The sequence below is a fragment of the Staurois parvus genome, unplaced genomic scaffold, assembly GCF_062004578.1.
Source record: "Staurois parvus isolate SC_StPar_1 unplaced genomic scaffold, SC_StPar_1.0 ptg000848l, whole genome shotgun sequence".
NCBI classification, from domain to species: Eukaryota; Metazoa; Chordata; class Amphibia; order Anura; family Ranidae; genus Staurois; species Staurois parvus.
In genome coordinates, this window is record NW_028318644.1 from 130,619 (window position 1) to 150,626 (window position 20,008).

At 46.3% G+C, this 20,008-nt stretch overlaps 2 protein-coding genes across 4 annotated transcripts in view; one reads left to right on the forward strand and one right to left on the reverse strand.

Annotated features, from left to right (window-relative positions):
• PEX6 (peroxisomal biogenesis factor 6) overlaps nucleotides 1-1,495 on the forward strand; it is a gene marked incomplete at its 5' end in the record, with an annotated part of 131,663 nt that extends 130,168 nt beyond the window's left edge. The window contains 1 exon segment of the mRNA XM_089655551.1: nucleotides 362-1,495. Coding sequence (XP_089511677.1) covers nucleotides 362-504 — 143 coding nt within the window.
• A 10,630-nt stretch (nucleotides 1,496-12,125) lies between these two features.
• Nucleotides 12,126-20,008, reverse strand: part of GNMT (glycine N-methyltransferase) — a 122,785-nt gene continuing 114,902 nt past the window's right edge. For all 3 annotated transcript variants that reach the window (XM_089655552.1, XM_089655555.1, XM_089655554.1), the window contains one exon: nucleotides 12,126-12,300. In XM_089655552.1, coding sequence (XP_089511678.1) covers nucleotides 12,204-12,300 — 97 coding nt within the window. In that variant the 3' untranslated portion in view covers nucleotides 12,126-12,203. The remainder of the gene's footprint in view (nucleotides 12,301-20,008) is intronic.

The following is a 20,008-nucleotide window of genomic DNA, read 5'->3' on the forward strand; positions in this document are numbered from 1 at the left end:
TTTCTGGGGCATGCGCTCCTTTCTCAAGCTTCAGAAAGCTTGAGAAAGGAGCTTGCCCCCGCAGCTGGTGCACATGCTCCGAGACGACCTGAATTCAGGCCCCAAAGCCTGCTCCAGATCCAGCCTCTGCATGATCTACATCCACAGTGTGCTCACACCCACCCTGGAAGATAGCCATACATCTAAGATGTGCCTTTATATGTCTCCTGAAATGTGAGTGCAATTTCTACCAATTTGTAATAAAGTGTTTTACAGTCTACAGTCCGTGGGACCTTTTCCACCTTCTTGTCATTGTGATGTGCTATCTTTGACCCTTGGGATCAGGTGACCGAAGTGCGGGTTATGTTTTTACTTCTCGTAGGTGCCAAGGAGCATTCCACGGAGCTGGTTCTGCGTATGGAGCATTTACTACAGGCCGCTGGTCGTCTTCAACCATCCGTGTCCCAGCAGGAGTTGCAGCGCTATGAGAAGATCCGGGCGCAGTTCTCATCCCCCATTTTATAGAAGACCTTTCTTCAGCTGGACTGAACTGTGTGATTCCTAATAATTACGTTGTAATACTAAATGCGAAACACCAGGCAAATCATTAACTACAACAATAATATATAGAGACCACATGTTGGGGTAAGTGTTCAGGTAGAGGAAGGGTAAGTGTTCAGGTAGAGGAAGGGTAAGTGTTCAGGTAGAGGAAGGGTAAGTGTTCAGGTAGAGGAAGGGTAAGTGTTTAGGTAGAGGAAGGGTAAGTGTTTAGGTAGAGGAAGGGTAAGTGTTCAGGTAGAGGAAGGGTAAGTGTTTAGGTAGAGGAAGGGTAAGTGTTCAGGTAGAGGAAGGGTAAGTGTCCAGTTTTGGCATGGTGATTATTAGGGGGTGATTAGGATTGTGGCAGAAGTCCCCAAGCTGCAGATTTTGGGTGACTATTCCCAATAACACCATTAATGAAGCACAATCCCTCCCACATAGACCAACAATGGGGCATGATTCCTCCTCCCACTAACCACAGGTGCTAATTCATTTTTTTCCTCCCACCAACCACCAGCACTGGGTTGTGTTTTTACTCCAACTAACCACTGATGCCGGATCATTTTCCACTCTCATTGTCCTCAATCTAACCCCCCTAGGACAGTTTACTGGCCATTTGTTCAGACACTTTGGGACCCCCTTGTGTGGAGGATGAAATCTGGCAAACTACCATTCTCACTGGTTCTCAGAGCCAGACGCATCCCATCAGAAACTACCTACACCAAACACTGTAAAAGTGGGGGGAGTCATAGTTGTCCCCCAGGCTGGACTTCAGGCATGTCTACCTTTTATTCATCTCCATAACGTGGTAGATTGGTGGGACCAATAGCCACCACATCCAAGGACTTGAGCTGGTCTATAAAATAAGAGATTTTGTTTTTATAATGAACTCAGATAAGTTAATTTATGTTGAAATGTCCATAATAATCTAATATATTATTCTCCTCTAATATGCAGGGCTTGGTTGCCTGCAGGATCTGTGTGAGATCGTTTATTTCTGCCGTTTATTTATAGACCAGCATTCATCTTTAATAGAGTTTGTATCGACTTGAAAAAATGCCAGAAACCGCCATCCGAGCGTGCATACATTTACTTCATTTACATTCCTCCCTAAAACTCCTAACTCCGTGTGGCCCTATACTAGTCATTCTCTCATAATATGAAATAACTACAAATAGAGGATCATGTGATCGTTGTTCATCTAAACTGATGAAGATGATTGCAGATTGATGTAGCTTAGGACCTCCATAGACAGGTCATTATCTTACCAGAGATATCTCAGGATCTCCTGCAGTGTAGCAGTTCTATAGACAGGTCATCATCTTACCAGAGATACCTCAAGACCTCCTGCAATGGAGCACTTTCACAGACAGGACATCTTACCGGAGATACCTCAGGACCTCCTGCAGTGGAGCACCACCATACACAGGTCATCTTCTTACCGGTGATCTTACCAGAGATATATTAGAACCTCTTGCAGTGGATCCCCTCATCTATAGACAGGTCCTCGTCCTACCAAAGTTGCCTCAGAACGTCCTGCAGTGGAGCACCTCCAGAGACAGGTCATCATCTTACCGGAGATATCTCAGGACCTCCTGCAGTGGATCCCTTCCATAGACAGCTCATCATCTTACTAGAGGTATCTCAGGACCTCCTGCAGTGGATCCCTTCCATAGACAGCTCATCATCTTACTAGAGATATCTCAGGACCTCCTGCAGTGGAACCCTTCCATAGACAGCTCATCATCTTACCAGCGATATCTCAGGACCTCCTGCAGTGGAGCCCTTCCATGGACAGGTCATCATCTTACCAGAGATATCTCAGGACCTCCTGCAGTGGAGCCCTTCCATAGACAGGTCATCATCTTACCAGAGATATCTCAGGACCTCCTGCAGTGGAGCCCTTCCATAGACAGGTCATCATCTTACCAGAGATATCTCAGGACCTCCTTCCATAGACAGGTCATCATCTCATCACAGATTGCTTGCTTTTGTGTTGTTTCCCAACATGAAACCAAAATGTCACATTCAGAGCTCTGTAATGTACCTAGAGGATTCTGGACACGTCTCGTGTATGTACCTCCTGTGGAATTCTTCAATCTTAAAGGAGAGCATCTTAAAAATTCTACATTTTCTAAAGTTTTATTTCCACAACAAAATGTTGAGAACAAGCATGGAATGTCTATGTTCATGTAGCTGACAGTGGCAGCCACTGACTAAAGGAACAAAACCTAAGAGCACTTTGGATGTGAGGGGCAGCTGGTTCCCAATCATGGCGTTCTTGTGTATTATGACCTTTCTTCTGCATATCTTGTCTCTAGTTCACCTTTAGGAGTTGAATGTAGAATGTTGGTACCATAGTGCAGATCCGAGGACGTGCTGGAAGATGGCAATATCCCCATTCAATCCTCAGTGAACGCTGGCAGACCCTTCTTTCTTCCCCCCAGGAACCCCTCTTTTTCTCCAGAAGAAGTGAGAAGGGAGTCCCAGCTCACTCTGTGGATCAAATAGGAAAAAGAACAGCTCAAAATGAGGGCTGCGTCTCATGTCACTCTACAGAATAACATTGTTCAGTGGGTGCCACTGTTTGGTGTCAATATGGAGTATACAGCCATGCCATAGAGTAAGACACCAGACACACAAGAATTGTGACGTCTTCCTCTAAGTGTTAGGCACTGTGGCCCGAGTCTGGGTTGGTAGTCTTATGTTCTCTAGATATTATGTGCATTTCTCAAATAGGCTGCTGTATCTACAAGAGATTGTAGACCACTCATAGGAGGCATCTAGTGAGGGATCTATCTTCCAGACTTTGGAGATATTTTATGCAGAGGGTGGAATCAGTGCCATGAAGGATACAGTCCGGTCCATAAATATTGGGACATCGACACAATTCTAACATTTTTGGCTCTATACACCACGATGGATTTGAAATGAAACAAACAAGATGTGCTTTAACTGCAGACTGTCAGCTTTAATTTAAGGGTATTTACGTCCAAATCAGGTGAACAGTGTAGGAATGACAACAGTTTGCATATGTGCCTCCCACTTGTTAAGGGACCAAAAGTAATGGGACAATTGGCTTCTCAGCTTTCCATGGCCAGGTGTGTGTTATTCCCTCATTATCCCAATTACAATGAGCAGATAAAAGGTCCAGAGTTCATTTCAAGTGTGCTATTTGCATTTGGAATCTGTTGCTGTCAACTCTCAAGATGAGATCCAAAGAGCTGTCACTATCAGTGAAGCCATCATTAGGCTGAAAAAACAAAACAAACCAATCAGAGAGATAGCAAAAACATGAGGCGTGGCCAAAACAACTGTTTGGAAGATTCTTAAAAAGAAGGAACGCACCGTTGAGCTCAGCAACACCAAAAGATCCGGAAGACCACGGAAAACAACTGTGGTGGATGAGCGAAGAATTCTTTCCCTGGTGAAGAAAACAGCCTTCACAACAGTTGGCCAGATCAAGAACACTCTCCAGGAGGTCGGTGTATGTGTGTCAAAGTCACCAATCAAAAGAAGACTTCACCAGAGTGAATACAGAGGGTTCACCACAAGATGGAAACCATTGGTGAGCCTCAAACACAGGAAGGCCAGATTAGAGTTTGCCAAACGACATGTAAAAAAGCCTTCACAGTTCTGGAACAACATCCTATGGACAGATGAGACCGACATCAACTTGTACCAGAGTGATGGGAAGAGAAGAGTATGGAGAAGGAACTGCTCATGGTCCTCAGCATACCACCTCGTCAGTGATCATGGTGGTGGTAGTGTCATGGCGTGGGCATGTATGGCTGCCAATGGAACTGCTTCTCTTGTATGTATTGATGATGTGACTGCTGACAGAAGCAGCCGGATGAATTGTGAAGTGTTTCGGGGATATTATCTGCTCATATTCAGCCAAATGCTTCACAACTCATTGGACGCTTCACAGTGCAGATGGACAATGACCCAAAGCAGACTGCAAAAGCCACCAAAGAAGTGGAATGTTCTGCAATGGCCAATCACCTGACCTGAATCCGATGGAGCATTTCACTTGCTGAAGACAGAACTGAAGGGAAAATGCCCCAAGAACAAGCAGGAACTGAAGACAGTTGTAGTAAAGGCCTGGCAGAGCATCACCAGGGATGAAACCCAGCGTCTGGTGATGTCTATGCGTTCCACACTTCAAGCTGTCATTGACTGCAAAGGATTTGTAACCAAGTATTAAAAAGTGAAAGTTTGGTTTATGATTATTATTCTGTCCCATTACTTTTGGTCCCTTAACAAGTGGGAGGCACATATGCAAACTGTTGTAATTCCTACACCGTTCACCTGATTTAGATGTAAATACCCTCAAATTAAAGCTGACAGTCTGCAGTTAAAGCACATCTTGTTTGTTTCATTTCAAATACATTGTGGTGTATAGAGCCAAAAATGTTAGAATTGTGTCGATGTCCCAATATTTATGGACCTGACTGTATGGTCCTGAAACAAGCTGCACATTCTGACAGATTCTTCACCATATATTTCACTCCATGTATGGCAGAATTGCTGGGTAAGAGTTTACGTTCTCCTAACACAACAACAAATGAAAGAGATTATCAACCACTTTAGATGGAGGATGACCATTGTTAATGACTATCTATGGCTTTACTGAACAGTTTTGAGATGCACTTTTCTCTTTGAATACAGTGAATGCTATTCAGCTTTACTGAGAAATGAACATTTTTACAGAGCGACTTGAAGCTGAAATTCAGTAACAATTAGTAGAGTTCAGCAAATCTCTAACCTTTGAGGTATGTAGAATTTTGCACTTCATCCAGGGTAGGGAATGGATCTGTATTGAATATGTTGAGAACTGTTTGATACCAGATAATGGGTTTTGGAGTAATTCTAATGAGTTTTAACGTGTAAAAAAAAATGTGTTCCTTAGAAATATTTTATATATGAATAGTTTTTAAGGGATGAAGCGGTCTTATTTAGGTTGTCACTGCTGCAGAACCTGTCACTTCTGTGCACCACCTATCTTCTATGATTCCTTCTCCACCAGTTGTATCTACTGTTTCCCACCCATCTTCTGCAATCACTTTCTCATCTGTGACTGATGTCCACCACACATCTGTCATACATCCTCCACTTGTAATTAGTGTTCAACACCTATCTCCTGCGATTCTTTCTCCACCACTGGCGGCCGCTACCCACCACCCATCTCCTGCGATTCTTTCTCCACCACTGGCGGCCGCTACCCACCACTCATCTCCTGCAATTCCTTCTCCACCTCCGGTGTCTGCTGCCCACCACCCATCTCCTGCGATTCCTCCTTCACCAACTATGACCACTGCCCACCAACCATCTCCTGCAATTCCTTCTCCACTACCTGTGGCCGCTGCCCACCACCCATCTCCTGCGATTCCTTCTCCACCACCCGTGGCCGCTGTTCACCACTCATCTCCTGCAATTCCTCCCCCACCACCTATGGCCTTTGCCCACCACCAATCTCCTGCAAATCTTTCTCCACATCCTGTGGCCTTTGCCCGCCACCCATCTCCTGCAATCCCTTCACCACCTGTGGCCGCTTCCCACCACCCATCTCCTGCGATTCCTCCTCCACCACCTGTGGCCTTTGTCCGCCACCCATCTCCTGCGATCCCTTCACCACCTGTGGCCGCTTACCACCACCCATCTCCTGCGATTCCTCCTGCACCACCTGTGGCTGCTGCTCCCCCACCCATCTCCTGCGATCCCTTCACCACCTGTGGCTGCTGCCCACCCATCTCCTGTGACTGCTTCACCACCTGTGGCCGCTGCCCACCACCCATCACCCATCTCCTGCAATTCCTTCTCCACCACCTGTTGCTACTGTTCACCATCCATCTTCTTCAATTTCTGCTCCACCACTTGTGACCACTGTACAATACCCATCTCCTGTGATTTCTTCTCTCTGCTGATTATCGCTGCTTTTCACCTATCAACTTCTGCAATTTCTCCACCATCTGTGACTTGTAAGTATCGGGTCTCAACGCTTGATGACAACCACTGCGGAGCCCTTGACCTTCAGCAGCTATTGTTTGAGGAATCCATATATCTTTGCACTATACTTTGGTGCCCCTGGACTCCAGTGATGGATCTCCTGACAAGCAGAATTACTGGACTTCAACAGGAGGTTGCTCCCAGTGAAGGTAAGCTGTGGACTAATAAGTTGTCAGTTGAGTTAAGTAGAACAAGTCACTGGTAGGGATAACAAGAGCCGAGTATTCAACATTGCAGATGTAGTTAACAACTAATCCAAGTTTAGATTAAGCAAGTGATGAAATCCAAGGGTATCAGGCAAAGGTAAGTAACAGGGTCTAGACAACCTGAAAACAGACACCTGGAGTGAAACGACATCTCTGGCAATTCCTCCTGCATGGTCTGGAAGCCAAGAGGGCTCTCATGGGACTCATACTGCTGTTCAATACATTGCTGTCTATCCAAGGCTGGTCTCCTATGCATTGATGAGGCCTGGTAGAGTTTCATGGATAATAACAGGTTAACGTGCTTGCTGTTACAATATTCACATTTTAATCACAGAGTCGTCTGATTTAGGCTTGTGAGTTTTTATAAAATAGACATTAATACCACAACTCTGCGCCATATAATTGCCGAACAAAATAAAGCCACATTCAGGAGCCAGTTAGTCCTCCCTAGTAAGTCATAAGGGTGTGCTTCCCAGGACAATAAAACAGGCCTACAAATGTCATAGGCAGCTTTAATGTGTAGGTGGCCTGCAGATCTGACTCCACAAACTTTTACAGCACTGAACAGAGGCACCCCTGCCAGAATATCCAGGTGTGATGGTTCACATATAGAGGTGCGCTCTTTGTAGGTGGGAAGTCACCCATTTTCATATACAAGTGAAACTGGAAAAATTAGAATATGCTGCAAAAGTTCATTTATTTCAGTGCAGCAACTTAAAAGGTGAAACAAATATATGAGACTCATTCCATGCAAAGCAAGATAGTTCCAGCCGTGATTTGTCATCATTGTGATGATTATGGCTTACAGCTCATGAAAACCCCAAATCCACAATCTCAGAAAATTAGAATATTCCATGCAATCAATAAAACACGGATTGTGCATAGAACAATATCGCACCTCTGAAAAGTAGAAGCTGCATATGTACTCAGTACTTGGTTGGGGCCCCTTTTGCAGCAATTACTGCCTCAATGCGGCGTGGCATGGAAGCTATCAGCCTGTGGCACTGCTGAGGTGTTATGGAAGACCAGGATGCTTCAATAGCGGCCTTCAGCTCTTCTGCATTGTTCGGTCTCATGTCTCTCATCTTTCTCTTGGCTATGCCCCATAGATTCTCTATGGGGTTCAGGTCAGGCAAGTTGAACCAGGTTTTGGTTCTTTTGGCAGTGTGGGCGGAGCCAAGTCCTGCTGGAAAATGAAGTCAGCATCCACATAAAGCTCGTCTGCGGAAGGAAGCATGAAGTGCTCCAAAATCTCCTGGTAGACGGCTGCGGTGACCTTGGACTTAATGAAGCACAGTGGACCAACACCAGCAGATGACATGGCTCCCCAAATCAACACAGACTGTGGAAACTTCACATTGGACTTCAAGCATCTTGCAGTGTGTGCCTCTCCATTCTTCCTCCACACTCGGGGTCCTTGGGCCCCTCCATTCTTCCTCCATACTCGGGGTCCTTGTGCCTCTCCATTCTTCCTCCATACTCGGGGTCCTTGTGCCTCTCCATTCTTCCTCCACACTCGGGGTCCTTGTGCCTCTCCATTCTTCCTCCATACTCGGGGTCCTTGTGCCTCTCCATTCTTCCTCCATACTCGGGGTCCTAGTGCCTCTCCATTCTTCCTCCATACTCGGGGTCCTTGGGCCTCTCCATTCTTCCTCCATACTCGGGGTCCTTGGGCCTCTCCATTCTTCCTCCACACTCGGGGTCCTTGTGCCTCTCCATTCTTCCTCCACACTCGGGGTCCTAGTGCCTCTCCATTCTTCCTCCATACTCGGGGTCCTTGGGCCTCTCCATTCTTCCTCCATACTCGGGGTCCTTGGGCCTCTCCATTTTTCCTCCATACTCGGGGTCCTTGTGCCTCTCCATTCTTCCTCCATACTCCGGGTCCTTGTTCCTCTCCATTCTTCCTCCATACTCGGGGTCCGTGGGCCTCTCCATTCTTCCTCCATACTCGGGGTCCTTGGGCCTCTCCATTCTTCCTCCATACTCGGGGTCCTTGGGCCTCTCCATTCTTCCTCCATACTCGGGGTCCTTGGGCCTCTCCATTCTTCCTCCATACTCGGGGTCCTTGGGCCTCTCCATTCTTCCTCCATACTCAGGGTCCTTGGTTTCCAAATGAGATGCAAAAGTTGCTCTCATCAGAAAAGAGGACTTTGGACCACTGAGCACAGACCAGGTCTGTTTTTCTTTAGCCCAGGTAAGACGCTTCTGACGTTGTTTGTTGTTCAGGAGCGGCTTGGCAAGAGGAATACGACATTTGAAACCCATGTCCAGGATCCATCTGTGTGGTGGCTCTTGATGCGCTGACTCCAGCCTCAGTCCACTCCTTGTGAAAGTCCCCAACACTTTTGAATGGCCTTTTCCTGACAATCCTCTCCAGGCTGCGGTCATCCCTGCTGCTTGTGCACCTTTTCCTGCCAATCCTCTCCAGGCTGCGGTCATCCCTGCTGCTTGTGCACCTTTTTCTTTCACACTTTCCCTCCCACATAACGTTCTATTGATGTGCTTTGATACAGCACTTTGGGAACATCCAACTTCTTCTGTAATTACCTTTTGAGGCTTTCCCTCCTTATGGAGGGTGTCAGTGATGGTGTCAGGTCAGCAGTCTTTCCCATGATTGGGATTCCTACTGAACCAGACTGAGAGACCATTGAAAGGCTCAGGAACCCTTTGCAGGTGTTATGGCTTAATGAGCTGATTAGAGTGGGACACTTTGAGCCGAGATTATTCCACCTTTTCACAATATTCTCATTTGGGTGAGATTGTGGATTTGGGGTTTTCATGAGCTGTAAGCCATAATCATCACAATGATGACAAATCACGGCTGGAACTATCTTGCTTTGCATGTAATGAGTCTCATATATTAGTTTCACCTTTTAAGTTGCTGCACTGAAATAAATGAACTTTTGCACCATATTCTAATTTGTCGAGTTTCACCTGTATAACACTGCCAAATACAAAGTGGAAACACACACACACACATATATATATATATTGCCTTTGCCTTACCTGCATAAATTGCTTAGCAAGCTTTGTGTTTGACACCCCTACCAGACAGCACAGCAGTGTCGATGGCTTTAGCCATACAGTATTCAGGTACATTGAGTTATGATGCTGCCCTCAGGCGACTGGACATTGGCAAATAAAGCTGACCGGGCAGCCCAGTATAACTCCTCCCAGCTTGCTCAGTTTTTTTGCTATTGTGCTGGGAGAATAGATATCTTCTTTCTGAGATAAGAAAAAACATTTCTGATTTTGTACTCCCATTTTTTTAATCTAGCAAGATTCTGCAGAATTTACAGGGGCCTGTAGAGGGACAAAGACCAGTGGGAGTGGCATGGGGTCCTTCGCCTCCATTCCCTGATGTGGCTGTGAGGGTGCCCACAGAGGCTTCTTGGGCACCCTCTTTGGGCCATCTGTGGTGAGTAGGACTTTGACTCTTACACACAGTGAGCCTGTTGGGGCATACTTTTCCAGCTCTGCTAAGGGGTTAATCCAGCACATGTGAGCATCAGTGCAAAACATTCCTCTTGGGATTGCTGTTTGAGAGGGACCACCTCTTTGGAGAATCACCAGATACCTTTCTCAAGGAGGTCACTGGGGGGACCTCTTTTGCCCTAGAAAGAAAAGACCTGCAGAACTGATCAGTAGAAGTTGGCTCCATTGTGATTGGTCATTTATCTCAGGTTGAGCACATAGTGTGACAGATCTAAGACACTTCTAGAAACTTTCAGTCCATGAAAAACAAAATATTCTATGAATGCATCTCTTTGCTTTCCATCACCCTGCCCCTTGTCTTGGGTCCTGAATCACTTTAGTTCCCTGCACTTGCTTGATGTGCGCCTGAGTAGAAGGAAGAGCTGCTGGTTTTACATTTGGAACTTGATTTGAAAGAGAACAGAGAAAAGACACATTTCTTGAACAATATATTTAAAGTTCTATATAAATTGTTGGCACTCTATACATATCTGTAATAAACGAATGGGATGTGGTGATTTGTGCCGCAGCAGAGGGTCTTCTGAATCTGTGTCGCCATGGAGGGTCCAGGTGTCTCATCAAGCCCCGCTGCTGGCAGCCTATCAAACTCTAGGACAGCTGCTGTGGTGGATGGGGCACCTTGCGGTATGAAGGCTTAGGGCAGTATTTGCCCAGGGACGAATGTCCACAATGCAGATTTCTTGCATTCCGGGTGTTCATCCCTGGGTGCATACTGTCCCGGACATTGATCCCTTGACCTCACTGTGACTCCATCCTTCGACACAACACAAATTACCCCTCTCATTCCTTTTCATTACTTTCCATATTAATAACTGACCTGCAGCTCAAACATCTGTATCTCTAAGAAGGAAAAACGTATTTTCTGTTGTACATCGCCCTACGTTGTCCCATGTCCTATCCTCCTTATAGCTGTAGATATGAAACGTGCAGCATTTGCGACACAACTTCAATTAGGGGCGCAGGGGAACCATCGCAAATCTTTACTATAGTAACACATTATGTTGGGAAAGACTCTCTCCATGTGTTATTATATAGAAATTGGAGTTTGTTGAAGACAATGCATGGCCATCACTAAGCATTGTATTGGATACAAGACCAGCCCAACAACAGATTACAGGGCAAGGGTAGTATGTCCTCACTCCTGGATTCTGGGCTCCATTTTCCCAGTTCATTTGGCCTCATTGGATGAATGGGACTCTGGGTGCCTTAAATACCACCAACAAATACAACTGTGGCTCTGGTGCTATTAAAGCCTGGAGAGGAGCAGGACAGTAGATGGCCTTGTGTTGCTGCAAATTGTTATTAAGGCTCCGTTCACACTTGTGCAACCTGTCATGTGACTTTGGCCATCAAAGTCGCATGACAAGTCGCAGACCATTATTTTCAATGGCACCTGTTCAAGTCGGTTGCAGAAACTCTGAAAAGGTGCCTGCACTGCATTGGTCCAGAGAATGTAAAGTCGGATCAAAGTTGCACTGGAAATCCTGCAACTGAGGAGATGTGCTAATGTGAACAGTGTCTAAAAGTAAAAGACACTTTTGGGGAGTTCAAGAAGGAAATCTTGAGGAGCATTGTAAACTTATTGGGTACATATAAAGTGAGGAATTTGGAAAAGAGCATGTTAAGCTTTTTTTTAACTGATTTGGGGTTTTTGGCTTTGCAGAGGTTGAGCAGCAGAGCCCTAGCTCATAGCAAGACCTGGAACGTATGGTGTGTCTTAATGTCAAGCTGTCCAAGCCCTCCATCTTTCTTCTGACTGAGTTGTTTGTACTCAGGAGGGGCCCCACTGAACTTTAATCTTTGGTGTCAGATGAATATTTTTACACCATAATGTCCCCTACAGGATGAGAAACCCGCCCTCTCCAGAATGCAGTAAAAACTCCTCTCAGGCTGAAGTACATAGAACAGAAGTGTATTATTTGGGTTTCAGACAAAGGTTGGGGAGTGACAAAAGTCCATACTGCAGGTTGTCCTTCAGGTTTCTCTTCTGGTCTTCTGGTGCCAGGTACAGACATCTCCACGTGGCCTCGCCAGCACTTCTTCCGGAAAATGTGGGGACCGGGCGCTCACTCTGCAAAGACAAGTCTGCTCTGAGACCGTACCTCATATAACAAAGGTAACTATAATCACACAAACTATCCTTCAATATGATGCATCATCATCTGGCCTGGACATCATCAACTGGAGAACTTTGCTGAGACCTGATTTCTGGATATGCAATGATCTGTAATTATAACACCTTATTCCTTTGCTGTTTTCATATATAACTTCTATTTATACGCAGAGATCAGCCTTGTCAGTAGTGAACACAACTCGTTTGTAAGGTTTTATTTTCCTGGTAATATTCCTTTTAGGCTGCGCTTTACTTTTTGCACCTCTTGGATGTTATAACCATTTGCTTATTATTTATCCTGTATGAAAATAAACCTGGAAACAAATTGAGGGAGATTTACTAAAACTGGGCCGTGCAAAATCTGGTGCAACTCTTCACAGAAACCAATCAGCTTCCAGGTTTCATTGCCAAAGCTTAACTGAACAAGCTGAAGTTAGAAGCTGATTGGCTGCCATGCAGAGCTGCACCAGATTCTGAGTGATCCATCAGTACATCAGGATTAATCCATTTTCAGATCTATATCCCATATTTTGTAGACTCTATAATGTTCCTACAGACTAAATAATATACACTGATTTGGGTTATTTTTACCTAAGAAATGGAGCCGAATACATTTTCGCCTAAATTTTATGACAAAAGATTGCTTGCAAAATTGTATAACAAAATAGTGTTTATTTTCAGAATTTCATCATTTATTTATATACACTGTTCAGAAAAATGAAAGGAAGACTTTGAGAACCTATCAGATCTCAATGGGGAAAAATCTCATGCTGGATATCTATACTGATATGGACTGAGTAATGTGTTAGGGACGTAAGGATGCCCCATCGGACCAGATCTAGACAGTCTGAGGTGCAACCTGGTGGCGTCAGATGGACCGAAACATGACATCCCAGAAGTGTTCTAATGGATTTAGGTCAGGCGAGTGTGGGGGCCATTTAATGGTATCAATTCCTTCATTCTCCAGGAGCTGCCTGCATACTCTCCCCACAAGAGGCCGGGCATTGTCATGCACAAGGAGGAACCCAGGACCCCCCGCACCAGGAGGAACCCAGGACCCCCCGCACCAGGAGGAACCCAGGACCCACCGCACCAGGAGGAACCCAGGACCCACCGCACCAGGAGGAACCCAGGACCCCCCGCACCAGGAGGAACCCAGGACCCCCCGCACCAGGAGGAACCCAGGACCCCCCGCACCAGGAGGAACCCAGGACCCCCCGCACCAGGAGGAACCCAGGACCCACTGCACCAGGAGGAACCCAGGACCCACTGCACCAGCGTAGGGTCTGACAATGGGTTCAAGGATTTCATCCCGATACCTCATGGACCCCCCCTCACCAGTGCCATTGTCTAGCCTGTAGAGGTCTCTGTGTCCCTCCCATGAATATGACTCTCCAGACCATCACTGACCCACCACCAAAACGGTCATGCTGAACCATGTTACAGGCAGCAGAACATTCTCCACGGCTTCTCCAGACCCTTTCACGTCTGTCACGTGCTCAGGGGGAACCTGCTCTCATCTGTGAAAAGCACAGGGCGCCAGTGGTGGACCTGCCAATTTTGGTTTTCAGTGGCAAATTCCAGTTGAGCTCTATGGTTCCGGGCAGTGAGCACAAGGCCTACTAGAGAATGTTGGGCCCTCAGGCCACCCTCATGAAGTCTGTTTCTGATTGGTCAGAGACATTCCCATCAGTGGCCTGCTGGAGGTCATTTTGTAGGGCTCTGGCAGGGCTCATCCTGTTCCTCTTTGCACAAAGAAGCAGATACCGGTCCTGCTGATGGGTTAAGCACCTTCTACGGCCCTGTCCAGCCCTCCTAGAGGAACTGCCTGTCTCCTGGAATCTCCTCCATGCTCTTGAGACTGTGCTGGGAGACACAGCAAACTTTCTGGCAATGGCAGGTATTGATGTACCATCCTGGAGGAGTTGGACTGCCTGTGCAACCTCTGTAGGGTCCAGGTATGGCCTCATGTTATCAGTAGTGACACTGACCCGAGCCAAATGCAAAACGAGTGAAAAACAGTCAGAAAAGAGGAGTAGGGAAAAAATGTCAGTGGCCTCTACCTGTAAAACCCTTCCTGTTTTGGTGGTAGTCTCATTGTTGCCCATCTAGTGCACCTGTTGTTCATTTCATGAATACCAAAGCAGCTGAAACTGATGAACAACCCCCTCTGTGACTTACATAACCAGTCAATATCCCAGGAGTGTCATTGACTCGATGCTAGACTCGGATTACAAAGTCCGCATTTCATTTTTTTTGAGCAGTGTATATAAAAAAACCCGGTGATTAAATACGACCGAAAGAAAGCTCTTTTAGTGCGGCTGGGGGGGGGGGGGGTAAAACCTTCAAGAGGTCAAGTGGTTACCATGGTGTATAGTGAATGAAGATTCTAAAGCTACCCTAGTGAGTCCCAGTCATGTCGGACTTTCAGATCAGCCGTTCTCATCCGGATCCTTGAAGACTCTCATATTAGTAACCACAGCCAGCAATGGTCTTTACATCCATCCACAAGGGGGGTATTCTCACTGACTCCTGTGTCAGGAGCATGCTTTCCACCGACAGCCAGCATAAAGGCATTCTTCTCATGGACCACCAACACAATGGGGTCAATTCACTAAGCGCTAAATACCGACCGAACAAATGTGGGGAGGTAATGCATGCGGTAAAATATCAATTGCGGTATTCACCGCATATTTTCCTACAGTAATTTATCATGTGGTTGATGGTTGTTAGGGAAGCCAGACCCCAAGGGTTGGGGGGGGGGACCCCCTCGCTGCATCTGAAAAAATACTGCATGTGATACTGCCAGTAACACCCTGGTGATAAATATCGCATCTTTTTTAGTTTCTGTTCTGTTTGTGAATTGGAATTAACAGCTTACCGCATGGTTTGGTTTTTTTTTGCAGTATTTACAGACAGATTTTAAATTTTGTGTTAAATACCACAGAATCGTTTTTTTTTTTGAATCAACACCCTCATCAAGGTGTGCATCATTATTAGGCGGCTTCTTTTCTTCAGGCAAAATGGGCCAAACAAATGAGATGGAACTGACTCTGAAAAGTCAAAAATTGTACAAAGCCCTTCAGAGGGATGCAGAGCTCTTGAAATTGCTAAGATATTGGGGTGTGGTCACAGAACCATCAAACGTTTTGTTGCAAATAGTCAACACGGTCACAGGAAGATGTGAGAAGAAGGAAATGTGAAGCTCCCAGGAAGCCGTTCTCCTCCAGCTCTGTCATATTCCAGAACTGCAACCTACCTGGAGGGGCCAGAAGTACGAGGGGTCAGTGCTCAGAGACATGGCCAAGGTGGGAGAGGCTGAAACCCGACCACCACTGAACAAGACACAGAAGTGGTGACGTCAAGACTGGGCCAAGAAATATGTGAAGACAGGTTTTAAGGACTGATGAGTTGAGAGTGACTCTTGATGGACCAGATGGATGGGTCTGTGACTGGATCAGTACCAGGCGCAGAGCTCCACTTCCACTCAGACACCAGCAAGGTGGAGGTGTGGTACTAGTAAGGGCTGGTATTATTAACCCCTCGCCTACCAGGCACTGTCACCCCCTTCCTGCCCACCGAGCACTGTCACCCCATTCCTGCCCACTGAGCACTATCACCCCATCCCTGCCCACCGAGCACTGTCACCCCATTCCTGCCCACCGAGCACTATCACCCCATTCCTGCCCACCGAGCACTGTCACCCCATTCCTGCCCACCGAGCACTATCACCCCATTCCTACCCACCAAGCACTATCACCCCATTGTTCAGCTTTCAGCGCTGTTGTGCTTTGAATGACAATTGCGCAGTCATGCAGCACTGTACCCATATGAAATTTTTATCATTTTTTTTCACATTAATAGAGCTTTCTTTTGGTGGTATTTACTTTCTGCTCGGTGTTTTTTTTTTTTGTGCTATAAACAAAAAAAGCTGAAAAAAAATTTAAAAAAAGGTTTTTCTTTGTTTCTATTATAACATTTTTCAAACAGGTAATTTTTCTCCTTCATTGATGTGCGTTGATAGGCAGCACTGATAGGCGACATTGATGAGGCAGCACTTACGAGCTGGCACTGATGTTGCACTGCTGGGTACAGGTGGGTGGCACTGCAGGGCACAGGTTGGTTGCACTGCTGGGCACAGGTGGGTGGCACTATTAGGTACAGGTGGTTGGCATTGCAGGGCACAGGTGGGTGGCACTGTTGGGTACAGGTGGTTGGCATTGCAGGGCACAGGTGGGTGGCACTGTTGGGTACAGGTGGTTGGCATTGCAGGGCACAGGTGGGTGGCACTGTTGGGTACAGGTGGTTGGCATTACAGGGCACAGGTTGATTGCACTGCTGGGCACAGGTGGGTGGCACTATTAGGTACAGGTGGTTGGCATTGCAGGGCACAGGTGGGTGGCACTGTTGGGTACAGGTGGTTGGCATTGCAGAGCACAGGTTGGTTGCACTGCTGGGCACAGGTGGTTGGCATTGCAGGGCACAGGTGGGCGGCACTGTTGGGTACAGGAGGTTGGCATTGCAGGGCACAGGTGGGTGGCACTGCTGGGCACTGATCATCAGTGCCCTGATAATCAGTACCGATCCCTTCACTGACAATTGCCGGTTCTTGGCATTACTTTCCTCATGCTATGACAGCGTGAGGAAAGTGCAGCCAAGAACCGGCAACTGTATTTACCCGGTGATCTGTCATTGGACACAGCTGATCACGTGGTAAAAGGCCGCCGTGATTGGCCGTTTAGCATATAACATGATCAGTTGTGGCCGTAGGACACAGTGATCACTGGGGGCACACAGGGGGCGTGTTCTGAAATGACATCAATGGACATCGTCCCAGAACCATACAACTGCAATGTGGCTGTCCTTCGACTATAGCGAGGTTGGGAACTGGTTAAAGATGAGGTAGTTGGACCTTTTCGGGTTGAAGATGGATTCAAATTCAACTCCCAAACCTCCTGCCGTTTTTTAGAAGACACTTTCTTCAAGCAGTGGTGCAGGAACAAGTCTGCATCTTTCAAGAAGACCATGATATTATGCAGGACAATGCTCCATCGCATGCATTGAAGTACTCCACTGCATGGCTAGCCAATAAAGGCTTGAAAGATGAAAGAAGAATGACATGGCCGCCTTCCTCACTGGACCTAAACCCTATGGAAGACTTGTAGGCCCCTCTTAAACGGAAGATTTGCGGTGAAGGAAACAGTCCACTGCTCTGAACAGCGTCTGGGAGGCTGTGGTTGCTGCTGCACAAAAAGTTGATCGTCAACAGATCAAGAAACTGCATGAATGGAAGGCTTATGACTGGTAATGAAAAGAAGGGGGCGCTATACAGGTCACTGAATGTTTATTTGTACATTTTTTGTTGTTTTTTCTTATTCTCACTTTAACAGATGAAAATATACAACTGAGATGGGAAAATGTTAGTTTTTCATTTAGTTGCATAATAATACTGCACACTAATAGTCGCCCAATAATTGTGCACACATCGATATTCTCCTAAGAAAGCCAAAACTTCACTTTTATTTTCTTAAATATTCAGGTTTGAGGTTTATTAACATTTTGGATTGGCCGAGAGCACTGGAGTTGTTCAAGAATGAAATGAATCCTCAAAAATACAAGTTGCCTAATAATTGTGCTCACTGTGTAAGGAGAGCATGTTATTCGTCTCGTGTGCTGGATGTCGTATTCTAGTTTCTGCTCCTTTTATTATGTACAGTGCTGTGCACACTGTTGGTGCCATATAAATCATCTATAATAACTTCCCTCATTCGTTGTTCCTAATATGTGGACTGAGATTAATCCAGTGACGTGCATTTTTCCAGTCCTATGTTTCCCGTTAGTTGGGGACTTTTGCTGGTTATTCGAATAATCGGAAGAGTTTGGTGGGACCTTTTGGCTTTTTCATAGAAGCGAAGGGGGGGCTCCAGAATGTGTTCTCTTTGTTGCATCATTCCCAGCCACCAAAAGGTTCACCCAGTGTGAAGTGAATGAGACATGCTGTCCCTGCCCATGTTTGCTTTAATAGTTTATTATTATTATTATACAGTATTTATATAGCGCCAAAAAGTTTGCTCAGCGCTGTGTAGGTGGTCATGGGTGGTGGGCTGATGATGACAGTGCGGTCCCAGTGCCACATTTGCTCTATGTGATCATAAATGACACTGATGGCTTCTGAGAAAATAATGTCGGCTGCTTATCTCCACCTGTGGGGGGCACACAGGCCATGGATCGGTGGAAGGAAGTGGTTTCCACTAGCTAGTATTGAAGGAGTTTCAGTGCCAGAAATTTACCAAAACCCTCATTCAGGCACCAGTTATGGTGTCATTAGGGCAGAGCTTTTCTTCCACTTCAGTAACTGAGAAAGAGAAGCCTGCAAGTTGAAGGTTCCCACTTGAGACGGGGGTAGGGGTTTTGGTGATGGCTGAGGTTCCAACCTCTTCTGAAGTCTTCCATTTGATCCTCTTACCATTTTCACTGCTACAGGTAGAAAGTGATGGACCTCTCAGGCCCCTAGTAAACCTTGCCTCGCTCTCATTAGATGCAGCAGGAAGAAGATGGCAGAACTGTTGCAGCCAAGTTCTCTCTACAAGGTGGTACTTCCAGCAAATCACGTGGTTCAGCATTCAGCTGGGGCCCAAGTGGCTGCAACCTATCTTCTGCAGATGGAAAGGACACTGCGGGCAGTGGAGTCTTAGAAAAGGACCACACTGCAGAGCACTGCTGTCCTACATTGGAGGTCCTAGCAGATGTGCCTGTCCCACCACATGACGTTTTAGACCCGTTCTCGTCTGTCTGCTGTAAAGTGTCCTGACTTTTCAATACACTTCTCTGCTTCCAGAACTTCTCTGCTCTCACACTTCTGCTTCTCCTTCAGAACTCTGCTCTCCCAGCCTCAGCACCCAAATGTGGTTTGCCACATCATATTCCACCATCTCTTCCTCAGTGGAGCCCACCTCACAGAAAGTGCCAGCTGCTCCTGCATGCTTGCTGTCCCCTACCTGGAGCATGAATTTCTTGGAATTGCTGATCCACACTGTCCTGCTATCCTCAACCTGCAGGGTTTTGGAGTCAATCTCTGCTTGCTATGACTGACTGGGTACTTGGACCAATTAATTTCAGATATACCTGGCCCTATCACTGGTTTGTCATGTAATACCGGCTTGTGGGGCCAATAGCCCACTACTACTTCCAGACCCACTGCCCTCTGCTGTTCGGTCTGACTGCCATCTTGGGTTTATTTTCAGTTAGAGGATTCAGGATAGTTGGGCACTTGGAATGGGGGGCATAATATGGGGGAGCGGCTGGTTACATTACTTTTGCACTTTTTTAAAATACATTAAATACCTGGATATAGTACAAAACATGATAAATGTTACAGTTTGGATAGAAAATATATAATGACTTCACTATCTACTGCCACATAAAGTACGCTCAAAAACTATATATTGGTAGTATTTTCTTCTACTAATAGAAATCTAATAAAGTTCTTCTAAAGACTCAATCTATGCGTTAAGGTGTGCAGCAGCTCCCCTAAAACTTACCTAAGCACAAGGTCTCAGGTCTCTCCATCCTCTTTGGATGAAACAGCAGCAGTAGCCATTGGCTCTCGCTACTGTCAATCACAGCCAGTGAGCCACTGAGTTGAGATCAGGGGCGGGGCTGAGCC